The 14,624-nt window shown below is 44.5% G+C and overlaps 1 protein-coding gene across 1 annotated transcript in view; it reads right to left on the bottom strand.

The window, feature by feature from the left end:
- The window catches only part of OTOG (otogelin), a 100,297-nt gene that overhangs the window by 9,312 nt on the left and 76,361 nt on the right, over positions 1–14,624 (bottom strand). Inside the window, exons 40-47 of the mRNA XM_063711028.1 lie at positions 8,561–8,744; positions 5,921–6,141; positions 5,617–5,755; positions 3,980–4,174; positions 3,577–3,789; positions 2,910–3,014; positions 2,671–2,778; positions 2,143–2,244 (exon numbers count right to left, since the gene is read on the bottom strand). Of these exons, the coding sequence (XP_063567098.1) occupies positions 2,143–2,244; positions 2,671–2,778; positions 2,910–3,014; positions 3,577–3,789; positions 3,980–4,174; positions 5,617–5,755; positions 5,921–6,141; positions 8,561–8,744 (1,267 nt within the window). The remainder of the gene's footprint in view (positions 1–2,142; positions 2,245–2,670; positions 2,779–2,909; positions 3,015–3,576; positions 3,790–3,979; positions 4,175–5,616; positions 5,756–5,920; positions 6,142–8,560; positions 8,745–14,624) is intronic.

Raw genomic sequence — 14,624 nt, 5'->3', positions numbered from 1 at the left:
TGAGGATCTGAAAACTGTAAGAGTTACTTGATTTACTAATAAAGTTATTGGCACAAGCAAGGATTATCAAATGGTGTTCCAAAAAATTATGAGGGAGGGCATTTTTATGGTGTCAAAGTAATAGATTATTTTCTGGTTGGAAGAGGAAAAATGTAAGATGGAGAGATCTTAGGATTACGGTCATCACCCTAATCTGGGCCAACGTTAACATCAATTCTTGTGACTCAGCCAGATAGTGTGTGGCACCCGATGTGATGTGCTATGAAGCTCATGCACGCACTGTCTAGCCCCAAATTTTTAACTTGAACCCATCAATCCTTAGATGGAAATTTCAGTTTTAGGAAGCACAGAGGCCCAGGGAACAAGGTAAGCAGCTCCAAAAGAAAGCAACTGGCGAAGTCTAGAAGTGGGGACTCTCTGCAGGGTCACGGCATGGCCTCTACAGTGGGAGGTCATACAGGAAAAGGGACCTGTGCTAGGATGAGAGATGTGAGGCATGTCATTATAATGCATGGTCCAGGACTGGATCCTGGATTGGACAAACAGGAAGAAACGGACTGGGCATGAGATTAGTTGAAAATGTATTAACATGGAAAGGTAGTGATTGTTCAATGAAAACAGCCAGTTTAAAAAAAAAGAGTATGTCCAGGATGAGCTGATTTTGGTAAACCACACACATCTATATAAAGCCATAGAGAGAATCTGGAAGGATATGTATCCACTAAAGCACTGGCAGTGGAATTATCTAGCAGGTAGGAAGGTGGTATTTTCATTTTCTTGCATTTACTTGGAATTTGTACTTTCTACAATGCATATACAGTGCTTTTGTAATAGCAAAAGTATGACGAAGACTGGGAGAAAGTGATAATATCAACAGCCTCTGTTTTGGAGCACCTACTGCATACCAAGGACCATTTGGTCCTTCACAAAAATTATCTCTAATTTCCACAACAGCCCCTCAAGGCAGATACTAGCATCGCTATTTTACAAATGAGCAACCTTGGCTCAGAGAGTAAGGAACTTGCCCTGGGCTGCACAGCTGGTAGACAGCCCAACTGAGGCTCAGAAACCAACTGACTATGCCCATAGGACCAGGCTGCCTCCCGAGAAACATGGAAAGAAACGTGAATACAGGAGGAGGGCTGAGGGGGAGGGGTAATGATAGAAAAAGAAAGACAGAAGAGAAGGAGAAAGGATAGTGAATCTGTCCTCACATCAGTCTTGCAAATACTGTGGCAAGTGGGCCAACCAGCTCCTGGTCAGGTGCGGCCAGGTCATCTGGGCAACTCTCATGGGATGGGAGCCTATATTGTTTCGGAGGTGGCTCTTCACATTGAACCAATCAGAGAAGCCCTTGGGTGTCCTGGTGGAGGCCCCTCTCCTACTCTGTTCTGTGTAAGAAAAAACCTCATGCTTCTCCTATTATCAGTGTGCAAAGCAATTTTTGTAAATTGAATAATATTTGAATAGAACCATTTTGTTCATTTTCATCCATTAGGTTTGCTTACAGTCCATAATGCTGGCTGCACTATGCTTAACAGTTACTACTGAGGTACTATGTACATAGTGCATTCTATATCAAGGTACTATGAACACAGTACATGATATGCACATACTATACATGTCTACATGTATATACAGTATCATACATACAGATACCAGGCCCTATAAAAATATTGGAAAAAGCATACTTTTATTTATAATTACAAAATAAAAGAGCTTCAGAGGTTTTGCAACACAGGGCCTTCTGTGATACAGCCTCCAGGAGCGGGCACTATGGCGACACAGTGGCGAAAGGGACCCTGAAGGGGAGCCTTGGGTCAGTCAGGGAATGAGGACTTCTTATCAGTGCTGCGGGGGATGGAGGGACCCAAGTATTTGTCCTTCAACCCTAGCCTCTGTCTGGCCCTTGGGGGCCTCCATGGAGGGGACAGGCCTGGACCTCCCACCCTCCAGCCTGACAGCCTGACCCAGCTTCTTCAGGTGGGCCTGCACTCGTCCCAGATTCAGCTGCTCGGCCCCTCCAGAGCTCACCACCTGGGGGCGCTCTGTTGCTCCCTGTCAACCCCCATTGGTCCGGGGTGGGAACCCTGTGAAGGCCGCTTCCTGCCGCAGCCCGCCATGTGCCCAGCCAGGACTCACCACACTGGTACAGAGGGCAGCAGAGCTCCGTGGTGTTCCTGTGCACGGTGAGCGCCTCCCCTTCTTGACATTCGGGGATGGAGTCTGGACAGTCGCCACAGGCTGAGGGGGAAAAGGGTCAATGCCATCACAGCAGTCCCCTCATAGGGGCTTGGCACACAGCACATTGCAGGGGGTGGGGGGGGCCTCCTCAACAACCCAGGTGTGGCAGGAGCTAACTAATGGCAGCATCACATGGTCTCACGTGACCCGTTCTGGAATCAGAATCTGGAAGTTCTCCCTCATGTCCACCCAAAGGCTTACACCGAACAAGCACCAGTTTCCTCGTGCTTAGTAATCTAGGGGGAACACGGGGTAGGTGTCCTCTTCCTCTCACACTGTTTCCTGGACAGTGAGCTTGTCCTTCTCCCTTTGCCCACCCCATCTGAAGACCCCCAGCCTTTCCTCCCAGCTGCCTAAAGACACAGGGGTGAGGCCGGCAGACTGTGATCAGGCTGTGTGCGCTGGCGTCTGGTGGCGGCGACCCACCGCAGAAGTAGGAAGTGCAGCAGGAGTCCCCCAGGCGGCCCACGATCAGGATCTGGTCCTGTCGGCAGCTGGGGACCAGCTCTGCCTCACAGAGATCTGGGTCACACTCTGGGGAAAAGGCTGAATTTAGGTGCTGGGAGAGGAAACTGCCTGGCCACCCCTGGGCCTCTGCCGCCAGAGCTGTCCTCCCCCCACTGCCCTCAGTCCGTCCCCCACCCTCCCCACCCCGGGCCTCTCACCACAGCTGTAGCTGGGGCAGCAGGAGTCCTCCTGGAAGTGGGTGAGGAGGCGGTGGCCTGGGCGGCATGTGGGGGCGAGACCCTCACACAGAGTCTGGTTACACACTGGCCCCGGGGACCACAGGGCCTGTCACCTCAGGGCCGGATGTCCCCACTGCTCTCCAGTGGAGAACACTGGACAACTGCCCAACTCCTGGACGCCTGGCCCCACTCCTCCCCCCAGCCCCCAGGACCCATACTCCTAGATGAGGTCATTGAGGGTCACACGAGGGTTCAGGGCTGGGACAGAAGATCAGCAAGAGCTAACATCCATTGACACGCACCCCATCTCACAGCAACCCCAAAGATGGGCCCGATCGATCGTCAGCTCATGTCCCAGGAGAATGAACCAAGGCACAGAGGATGTGAAATAATTTGCCCGAGGCCACAAGGCTACAGGTGGGGGAGGAAGAGTGGCCAGGCTGCCTGGCTCCACAGCACTCCCTGCACTGACTCCTGAGCCTCTGCCCCTGCCCCCAGGGAGGGTTCTCCCCTCTTCCAAGCTCACCCCCTACAAGACACTTTGCTCTTCCTAGGCCTTGTCCTATCCATCAGGGTTGGTGTGCAGGGCTGGAACCTTTTAACTGTTTTACAGTTGACGTCCAAGGAAGTGAAGGTGGACACTCACCACAGACAGTCCCCAGGCAGCAGGGGTCCTTGGTGGGTAGGAGCAAGGCCACCTCCCCGAATCGCAGGCAGCTCTCCGGGCGGGGACTGGGGCAGCCCAGATCCACCGGGACGATGGTGTCTGGGGCTTGGCACTGGTGCTGGCAGCAGCCGCTGAGGGAGCTGTTCCAGGTCTCCCCCAGGGCCCTCGGCAACCCCATGCTGTCAGTGCAGGCTGCAGAGGGGAATGGCAGGGTGCGAGGGACTGAGGAAGGTGAGCCCAGACCTTCCCAGGCTAGACTCTCCCTGGGTTACTGGCCACCCCTAAGCAGACCTGAAAGCAGATGGGACTCAGCTGTGGACAGCAGGAGGCGAGACTGAGGCCGGCTTTGGAGGCCCCCCACTCAGGGAGGGGAGAAACCTACCGCACTTGGCCTCCGGGATGCAGAGTGCAGAGTGGCGCCGGTGTAAGATGGTGCCCTCGGAGCAGATGCAGCCCTCGCCCAGCACCTGGCAGTGCTCTGGGTCCAGAGGCCCTAGTATCCCATCCTGGCATGTCTTGGGTGGCTCACAGGCTGTCACACATGCCTGGTATGTGGAGTCGCTGGAGCACAGGAAGGCTGCAGGGGCACAGTGGGCACCAGGCCTACTTCAGACCCCAGGCAGGGCTCCCCACTGAGGGCCGAAAGAACAGGAGGGGATAAGGAGAGGGCTCAGCAGAGAGTGCATAAGTTAAAGGGCTTGGTGACATTACCTCCTTCCTTAGATCAGGACTCAGCAAAGTACAGCCCACAGCCCAAATCCAGCCCACTGTCTGTTTTCACAAATAAAGTTTTATTGGAACACAGCCATGCCTGTTCATTTATATTCTGTCTCAGGCTGTTTTTGTACCAAAAAAGGTAGAGTTGAGGACTTATGACTGAGACCATATGGCACACAAGGCATCAAATACTTACTTTCTGGCTCTTTACCGAAAAGGTTTGCCAACCCCTTGCTCTAGATCAGTGTTTTCAAACTTTCTTGATTGTAAAAAGGCATGTATTAGGCATGTTCTGCATGCCTAATACAAGCATGTAGAACAGTGGTCCTCAAACTCGACTACAAAAGAATCCTTTGGGAGTTTTTGAGGTATCATTGTGGGGACCCCACCCCAGGCCAAATGAATCTCTGATTGTGGGGCCCATGCATTTTCAAGTTGTCTGAGTGATTTCAAAGGGTATTTAGGATTGAAAATCGCTTCTATATAAAATAAAAAATCTTTTACAAAATAATACCTAAACTTTCTATGAGCAATACACACTGGTATTTTCTATTCTATTGTATTTTTTAAAATGCTGGTGCTGACCCCCTAAATTGATTTCATACCTTCTGAGTTGGGATCCACAGTTTGAAGAACACGACCCAAGAGGACTTTTGTCTTTTCCTCTTTTACTTGTCATATTGTGGGTGTGGCCTTCCTGTGAGCCAATCCCAGCCTTTCTGGACAGGTTCGCATTTATAAATCAAGCTACTCTAGCCCAGGCCACCCCTGTCGACCCCACCAGTCAAACCTAATTGGGGGAGGAGGAGGCAGATCTCATTTCCTTCCTGCAGGAAGGAAGGGAAACTCTGGAAGAAGAGAAACGGGAGCAAAAAGGAAGCAGAGGGAATTAAGGTGTGCTGGACAGTGTCCGTGGGGCAGGTCTATGTGAGCACTCGGCACACATTCCCCCACATCCTCAAAACCACCCTGGGCGGGGGTGATGGTTACAGTCTCCACTTACAGAGAAGAGACTCAAAGAAAGCAAATACTAAAATAACAATACAATTACTATGTGTTAATATGTTCATATGAATCATAATAAATATGTGTTCATTAGTATAAAATGCACTTTTATATAATATAAAAACTAAATATAAATTAAACATATGAAATATTTATAAATTTACTAATGTACATAAATCCATGAATGATTAAAGCTGGGAAAGCACACATGAACTTGGGGCCGGGAGCCTTTTCCCACTTTAACAGGGGATGGGAACAATAGTCACAATGGAGGGTCCCCCTGCCCCGCAAACTCACGGCAGTAGTCAGAGCGCCGCCACTCGATGCACACATGAAATTTGTGGCACATGGCCACGTACACAGTCAGGGCCACGCAGGGCTGCTGCACGTACTTGGTGTCCCGGATCCACAGCTCACAGAATGACTCCGGAGGCACCTGGACATATGCATCAGGCAGTGCTGGTTACTCGGATGTCACATATCCCAGTGCCCAGCTCCTCCCCTCCCTGCCCAAAAGGAACAATGAGCCTCTGCAGGTAGGTGCTGCCATCCCCAGCCAGCCCTGGAGGTGTCCCCAGTGCTGGACCCAGTTGGCACATACAAAGCGGTGGCAGGCACTGAAGGTGCGGTTGGACACCATGCGAAGGCAGGGCGAGCAGTCGGTTGTGGCGCAGCTGTCTGGGCGGAAGCGGGTCTGGCCCACTGAGGTCAGGGAGCTGGGCACCTGCCAGCTGTCCAGAAAGGGAGCAGGGTCCTCAGCCCCACCCACCACTGAGCCATCCTTCAGGGTAAGGTCATTGGCTGCATCTCCATCACAGATACCTGAAAGGGGCCAAACAATTCCAACAGCCACGATCATCACTACCACTCCCATGTCGTCAGCTCTCACTTTTTGTATTCCCCACAGTTCTTTGAGGTCAATAATACCATTATCCCCATTTTATAGGTGAGGGAAATTAGGTGAAGGGAAGCTAGGAAACCTGCTACAAAAGAAAATGTCTTTGTACTTAGGAAATACACATGTATTTAGGGGTAAAAGGATACAATGTCTTGAAGTTATTTTCTAATGGTTCCGAAAAATGCATATGTGTATATGTATGTGTATATATATATATATGTATTGCATGTGCATATAAAAATGTATACCCACACCCACACACACACACACACACACACACACAGAGAGAGAGAAGGAGAGAAGCAAATGGGGCAAATCTGGGTAAAAGGTGTACACTACCTTATACTGTCTTTGCAAGTTCTAAATTTTTATAAGTTTTGCTATATTACACCAAAATAAAAAGCCACCCCCAAAAATCTGCTTTACCAGTGATTGCTAGCTGATTATAACAACTGTTCCTTCTTTTTCCTGGGCAGTCAGCGTATTTTTCCCAGATGCCCTTGCAGCTGGGTGAGATCATCTGATTGAGTCCCAGCCAGTGAGTGAAGGTGACGAGTACCACCTCCAGGCCTAGTTCATAAAACCTTCCCACCTGTCTCCTCTCCTGTGAATTTGGAAATTCATGTTGACATGGCAGAACCAGAAGATGGAAGGACTCTGGGTCTCTGAATCATTGCTATCCATTTGGGAACTTATATATGCAGGAAATAAGCTTCTGTTGTGTTAAGGCACTGAGATGGGGGCAAGGGTGAAGTTTATCTGTCCTAGCTTTTAATGTGACCTAAACTTCTGGTTTCATCTCCCACATGCCATCTATATGCTCCAGACACACACTTTCCTGCCCACAACTTTGCTCAAGCTGCTTCCTCTGCCTGAAATACTTTCTCAGATGTCCTTCCTTCAAGGACGCCTCAGATGCACTATCCATGACATTCCAAAATCTGTGTAACAGTCATTGGCTTGCAGGTCAGCCTTTCACAAAAGATTGTAGCTCTCTGACTGCAAAGACTTATTTTCTTTTAGATTCTCAATTATCTCAGCACTCCCCTAAGTTTGTCTAGCAGGGTGCCCAGCTGTCAAATGTTCATTCAAATAAAATGGAGATATAAATGATCCGACTTCTGTTCTAACACCTCTAACCATGATTCTGTGAATATAAAGCATGATTAAAGGCAAACTCTTATTAATATATTATTAATGGTTCCCATGGTCACACTTTGGGTCTTGGCTTTAAGTCAGTGAGGGGTGTCCCAAAGGTATCCTAGGGAGGGGTTGGCTCACCAGGCTACTGCTGACCACAGTGCTCTTTGCTGGGAATGAACAGAGGAGAAGGAAGAAATGATGAGAAAAAGATGGTGGTAGTGATGGTGATGGTGTTGGTGGTGGTGGGGATGGTGGCATGTGTGTAAGAAGTGTTTAAGAACAGAAGCACCATAAAACAGGGATTTTGTCTGTTTTGTTCACTGTTTTGTCCCCAGTGACTGGTACATGGCAAATATGTGTTGCACAAAGGAAAGAATGAGCATGGAGCTGAACTGCATGTGTTAGTGCATGTGTAGAGGGAATTTGGATGCAGAGGGGCATGAATGTGAATGTGTGAATGATCACCGGGGTGCAGGTGGAGGATGGAGGGTGTGTGTGTGTGTGTGTGTGTGTGTGTGTGTGTGTGTGTGTGTGTGTGTGATAAGTGTTTTTATCTCACCCATCATCACAATCATGGTAGTCTCTCACGGAGTGCCCCATGAGTGTCCACGTGCTTATGCCCCGGCAATGAGCAGCGGCCCACATCCAGGCTTGTCCCATATCTCTTTTCCTTATGAGAATACATTCAATCCTTTAGGGCATGCTCTGCAATTGTGCTACAGTCTGAAGAGCATTAGTTCTGTGTATTGTGGCAGCTCTGCTGTGTGCCCTTGGGTAAGCCCCTTAATCTCTCTGAGCCCCCTTTCTTCTTTAGTTCAGTGGGGATACTAATGGCCATTTCTCAGTGCTGTTGTGTGGATGACCAGGAATAAGTGAGATAGAGTGTGGAAGTGCTTTGTGAAATGCCCAGGCTCATGCAGATGGAAAGGATTATCCGACATTAGAAGGCTGTCAGGGAAGCTGACAGACAATCCCGGCTGAAGTGACAACTGGCTGAGTCCAGAGCCCTCTACTATCTCCCTACTGGCAGCTTTGGCCCCAGGACACAAGACGTTAAGCCTCCCTGCCCTGACAGCTCTGCTGCTCCAACCTCTGGCCTGGTATTCTGTCCCAGCCTTTCCTGCTCCAGGAGGAATTATGTCTGGGGTCAGAGGTGGACCTGGGAAGCATCCCCTCCCCGCAAGCTGGGTTCCACCTCACCGCACAGGCCATGGCCCTGGGCCTTGCTGGCTTTGCTGGCCTCCACGATCATGAGTCCTGAGCTGTGGAGCCACTGGATCCGGATGTCTGAGGGAGTCAGGATCATGTACATGTGGCCTGTGTCCTCAATTCTGAATCCATACCTGCTCACAGGTGGCCACACAGGCTGCGAGTCCACAGTCACCTTGGGAGGGAATTCAGTGTGAGCACAGCTTGTCCATCCATTCATCCATCCATCCATCCATCCATCCATCTGTCCGTCCATCCATTCATCCATCCATCCATCCACCCGTCATCTGAGAAACATTTATTAGGCATCTACTATGTGCCAGGCTCTGTTTCAGGCACATGCAGCCAAATCACCATCCAAAGTGGCATGTGAGGATTCTGAAAATATCTTTATTGGAAAAATACAATCAAACAAGAAATGCAACAACAGGAGGCAAGCTGCATCTTAATGCCCAAATAAACACAAATCCTGAGCCCTTCCAATCACTCTCTTCTTTCCTGATTCTGTTCAGATCATTTCTTCTGGGAGAGTCTCCCTAAATTCCCAGCCTTGGGACTACATACCCCTGCTCTGGGCTTTCCTCATCTCTGTGCTGGCCATTAAGTATCTGTTTCCACATCAAGATATCCAGTGAACTGAGTTTCTTAAGGGCAGATACTATGCCTGATTTACCTTTGAATCCCCAACACCTGCCTTTGGGCCTAACATAAATTGGGGCTCAATCAATATTTGTTAAATATGCAACACACTCTAATTCTCACAAACACTTTAAATTCAAGGCTACAACCTCTTCTACATATTAACAAGGTTAAATTTGGATGTACCATGGGTTATTACAATAGTTTTACACTGAAAAAAATGGAATATAAAAAGATTAAGATTTTAAAGTATTTATAATGAATTAACCTCCTCCCTTCAAGATTAGACTGTTTTATATGCTCCTGAATGTCAAGTGGGTCAATAAAGAAATTATGAAAAAAACTGACACTTTTCTTGAAACAAATGATAATGGAAACACAACATACCAAAACCTACAGGATACAGCAAAAGCAGCACTAAGGTGGAAATTTATAGCTATCAGTGCCTATATCAAAAAAGAAGAAAAACTTCAAATACATAACCTAACAATGTATCTTAAAGAACTAAAAAAGCAAGAGCAAACCAAATCCAAAATTAGTAGAAGAAAAGAAATAATAAAGATCAGAACAGAAATAAATTTGAAATAAAAAAATACAAAAGATCAATGAAACTAAGTTTGTTTGAAAAGATAAACAAAATTGACAAACCTTTAGCCTAACTAAGAAAAAAGAAAGAAGACTCTAATAAAATCAGAGATGAAAAAGGAGGCATCACAACTGATACTGCAGAAATTCAAAGGATCATTAGCAGCTACTATGAGCAGCTATATGCCAGTAGAAGAGAAAATCTAGAGGAAATGGATAAATTCCTAGACACATACAACCTCAAGATTGAACCACAAAGAAATAAAAAATCTGAAAACACTAATAACAAGTAATGAGAAGAAGCTGTAATAAAAAGTCTCCCAGTAAAGAAAAGCCTGGGATCCGATGGCTTCACTGCTGACTTCTACCAAACATTTGAAGAAGAGTTAATACCAATCCTACTCGCACTATTCTGAAAAAATAGAGGAGGAGGGTATACTTCCAAACTCATTCTATGAGGCCAGTGTTACTCTGATACAAAAACCAGACCAGGACATATCAAAAAAAGACTGCAAGTTGTTATTTCTGATAAATATTGATGCAAAAATCCTCAAAAAAATACTAGCAAGATGAATTCAACAACACATTAAAAAGATCATTAATTGTGACCAAGTGGGATTCAACATATGCAAATCAAAGTGATACATCATATCAACAGAATAAAGGACAAAAAAAACATACGGTCATTTCAAATGATGCTGAAAATGCATTCAATAAAATTCATAATAAAAATCCTGATAAAAAACTGAGTATAAAAGGAACATACCTCAAAGTAATAAAAGCCATATATGACAGAACCACAGCTAGTATCATATTGAATGGGGGAAAATGAAAAGCCTTTCCTCTAAGATATGGAACATGACAAGGATGCCCACTTTCACCACTGTTATTCAACATAGTATTAGAAGTCCTACCTAGAGCAATCAGACAAGAGAAAGAAATGAAGGGCATCGAAATTGGAATGGAAGAAGTTAAATTATCCTGTTTGCAGATGATATAATCTTATATTTGGAAAAAACCTAAAGATTCCACCAAAAAACTATTAGAACTGATCTTAAAATTCAGTAAAGTTGCAGATTACAAAATCAACATAGAAAAATCAGTAGCATTTCTATATGCCAACAGTGAACAATCTGAAAAATAAATTTAAAAAGTAATCCCATTTACAATAGCCACAAGTAAAATTAAATTATCTAAGAATTAACTTAACCAAAGAAGTGAAAGAGCTTTATGATGAAAATGATAAAACACTGCTGAAAGAAATTGAACAAGACACAAATGGAAAGATAGCCCATGCTCATGGATTAGAAGAATCAATGTTGTTAAAATGTCCATATTACCCAAAGCAACCTACAGATTCAATGCAATCCCTATCAAAATATTAATGACATTCTTCACAGAAATAGAAAAAACAACCCTAAAATATACATGGAATTATAAAAGACCCAGAATAGCCAAAGCTATTCTGAGCAAAAAGGACAAAACTAGAAGAATTACATTACCTGACTTCAAATTATACTACAGAGCTATAGTAACCAAAGCAGCATGGTACTGGCATAAAAATAGGCATATAGGCTGGGTGCAGTGGCTCATGCCTGTAATCCCAGCACTTTAGGAGGCCAAGGTGGGCAGATCACCTGAGGTCAGGAGTTTGAGACCAGCCTGGCCAACATGATGAAACCCTGTCTCTTCTAAAAACACAAAAATTAGCCAGGTGTGATGGTGTACACCTGTAACCCCAGCTACTTGGCAAGCTGAGGCAGAAGAATCACTTGAACCTGGGAGACAAAGGTAGCAGTGAGCCAAGATTGTGCCACTGCACTCCAGCCTGGGTGACAGAGTGAGACTCTGTCTGAAAAACAAAGAAACAGACATATAGACTAATGGAACAGAATAGAGAACCCAGAAACAAATTCACACACCTTCAGTGAACTCATTTTCGACAAAAGTGCCAAGAACATACATTGGGGAAAAGACAGTCTTTTCAATAAGTGGTGCTGGGGAAACTGGATATCTGTATGCAGAAGAATAAAACTAGACCCGTATCTCTCACCATATACAAGAATCAAATCAAAATGGATTAAAGACTTAAATCTAAGACCTCAAACTATAAAACCACTACAAGAAAGCACTGGGGAAACTCTCCAGACATCGGTTTGGGCAAAAATTTCTTGAATAATACCCCAAAAGCACAGGCAACCGAAGCAAAATGGAGACAAATGGGATCACATCAAGTTAAAAAGCTTCTGCACAGCAAAGGAAACAATCGACAAAGTGAAGAGACAACCCATAGAACGGAAGAAAATATTTGCAAACCATACAACTGATGAGGGATTAATAATTAGAATATATAAGGAGCTCAAACAACTCTATAGGAAAAAAATCTAATAATCTGATTTAAAAATGCACAAAAAATTTGAAATAGACATTTCTCAAAAGAAGACATGAACAGTGATGCAAAAATCCTCAATAAAATATTGGCAAACCGGATCCAGCGGCATATCAAAAAGCTTATTCACCATGATCAAGTAGGCTTTATCTCTGGGAGGCAACGTTGGTTCAACATATACAAATCAGTAAATGTGATTCATCACATAAACAGAGCTAAAGACAAAAACCAAGGATTATCTCAATAGGTGCAGAAAAGGCTTTTGGTAAAACTCAACACTGCTTCATATTTAAAACTCTCAATAAACTACGTGTTAAAGGAACATACCTCAAAATAATAAGAGCCGTCTATGACAAACCCACAGCCAACATCACACTGAATGGACAAAACCTGGAAGCATTCCACTTGAAAACTGGCACAAGACAAGGATGCCCGCTCTCACCACTCCTATTCAACATAGTATTGGAAGTCCTGGCCAGAGCAATCAGGCAAGAGAAAGAAATAAAGGACCTCCAAATAGGGAGAGAGGAAGTCAAACTATCCCTGTTTGCAGACAACACGATCCTATATCTAGAAAACCCCATAGTTCCAACCCAAAAGCTCCTTCAGCTGATAACTTCAGCAAAGTCTCAAGATACAAAATCAATGTATAGAAATCACTAGTATTCCTATATACCAACAATAGCTAAGCCGAGAGCCAAATCAGGAAGGCAATCTTATTCACAATTGCCACGAAAAGAATACAATACCTAGGAATACAGCTAATCAGGGAGGTGAAAGATCTTTACAAGGAGAACTACAAAACACTGCTCAAAGAAATCAGAGATGACACAAACAAATGGAAAAACTGTCCATGCTCATTGATAGGGAGAATCAATATTGTTAAAATGGCCATACTGCCCAAAGCAATTGATAGATTCAATGCTCTTCCTATCAAACTACCAATGACATTCTTCACAGAACTAGAAAAAAAAAACTATTTTAAAATTCATATGGAACCAAAAATGAGCCCGAATAGCCAAGGCAATCCTAAGCAAAAAGAACAAAGCTGGAGGCATCATGCTACTCAACTTCAAACCATGCTTCACGGCTACAGTAACTAAAACAGCATAGTACTGGTACAAGAACAGGCACATAGACCAATGGAACAGAATACAGAGCCCAGAAATAAGGCCACACACTTACAGCTGTCTGATCTTCTACAAAGTCACCAAAAACAAGCAATAGGTAAAGTACTCTCTATTCAATAAATGCTACTGGGATAAATGGCTAGCCATATGCAGAAGATTGAAATGGGACCCCTTCCTTACACCATATACAAAAATTAACTTAAGATAGATTAAAGACTTAAATGTAAAAGCCAAAACTATAAAAACCATGGAAGATAACCTAGGCAATACCATTCTGGACACAGAAACGGCAAAGATTTCATGGCAATGATGCCAAAAGAAATTGCAACAAAAGCAAAAATTGACAAATGGGATCTAATTAAACTAAAGAGCTTCTACACAGCAAAAGAAACTATCAACAGAGTAAACAGACAACCTACAGAATGGGAAAAATTTTTGCAAACTATGCATCTGACAAAGATCTTACATCCAGTATCTATAAGGAACTTAAACAAATTTATAAGAAAACAACAACAAACAAACTACCCCATTAAAAACTGGGCAAAGGACATGAACAGACACTTCTCAAGAGAAGACATACATTCAGCCAATAAGCATATGAAAAAACCTCAACATCACTGATCATTAGAAAAATGCAAATCAAAACAGCAATGAGATACCATCTCACACCAGTCAGAATGGCTATTACTAAAAAGCCAAAAAACAACAGGTACTAGCAAGGTTGTAGAGAAAAAGGAACACTTATACCTTGTTGGTGAGAGTATAAATTAGTTCAACCATTGTGGAAAACAGTGTGGTGATTCCTCAAAGACCTAAAAACACAACTACCATTTGACCCAGCAATCCCATTACTGGGTATATACCCAGAGGAATATAAATTATTCTATCATAAACACACCTGCACACATATATTCATGGTAGCACTATTCACAATAGCAAAGACATGGAATCAACCTAAATGTCCATCAATGGTAGACTGGATAAAGAAAATGTAGTATATACACACCATGGAATACTATGCAGCCATAAAAAAGAATGAGATCACGTCCTCTGCAGGAACATGGATGGAGCTGGAGGCCATTATCCTTAGCAAACTAATGCAAAAACAGAAAACCAAATACTGCATGTTCTCACTGATAAGTGGGAGCTAAATAATGAGAGCACATGGACAGGTAGAGGGGAACAACAGATACTGGGGTGTACTGGAGGGTGGCAGGTGGGAGGAAAGAGAATATCAAAAAATAACTAATGAGTACTAGGCTTAATACCTGGGTGACAAAATAATCTGTACAACAAACTCCTGCGATATGAG

This window comes from Gorilla gorilla, chromosome 9 (genome assembly GCF_029281585.2).
Source record: "Gorilla gorilla gorilla isolate KB3781 chromosome 9, NHGRI_mGorGor1-v2.1_pri, whole genome shotgun sequence".
Classification (NCBI taxonomy): domain Eukaryota; kingdom Metazoa; phylum Chordata; class Mammalia; order Primates; family Hominidae; genus Gorilla; species Gorilla gorilla.
The sequence above is the reverse complement of the archived record's forward strand: the minus strand, read 5'-3'. Positions and strand labels throughout refer to the sequence as shown.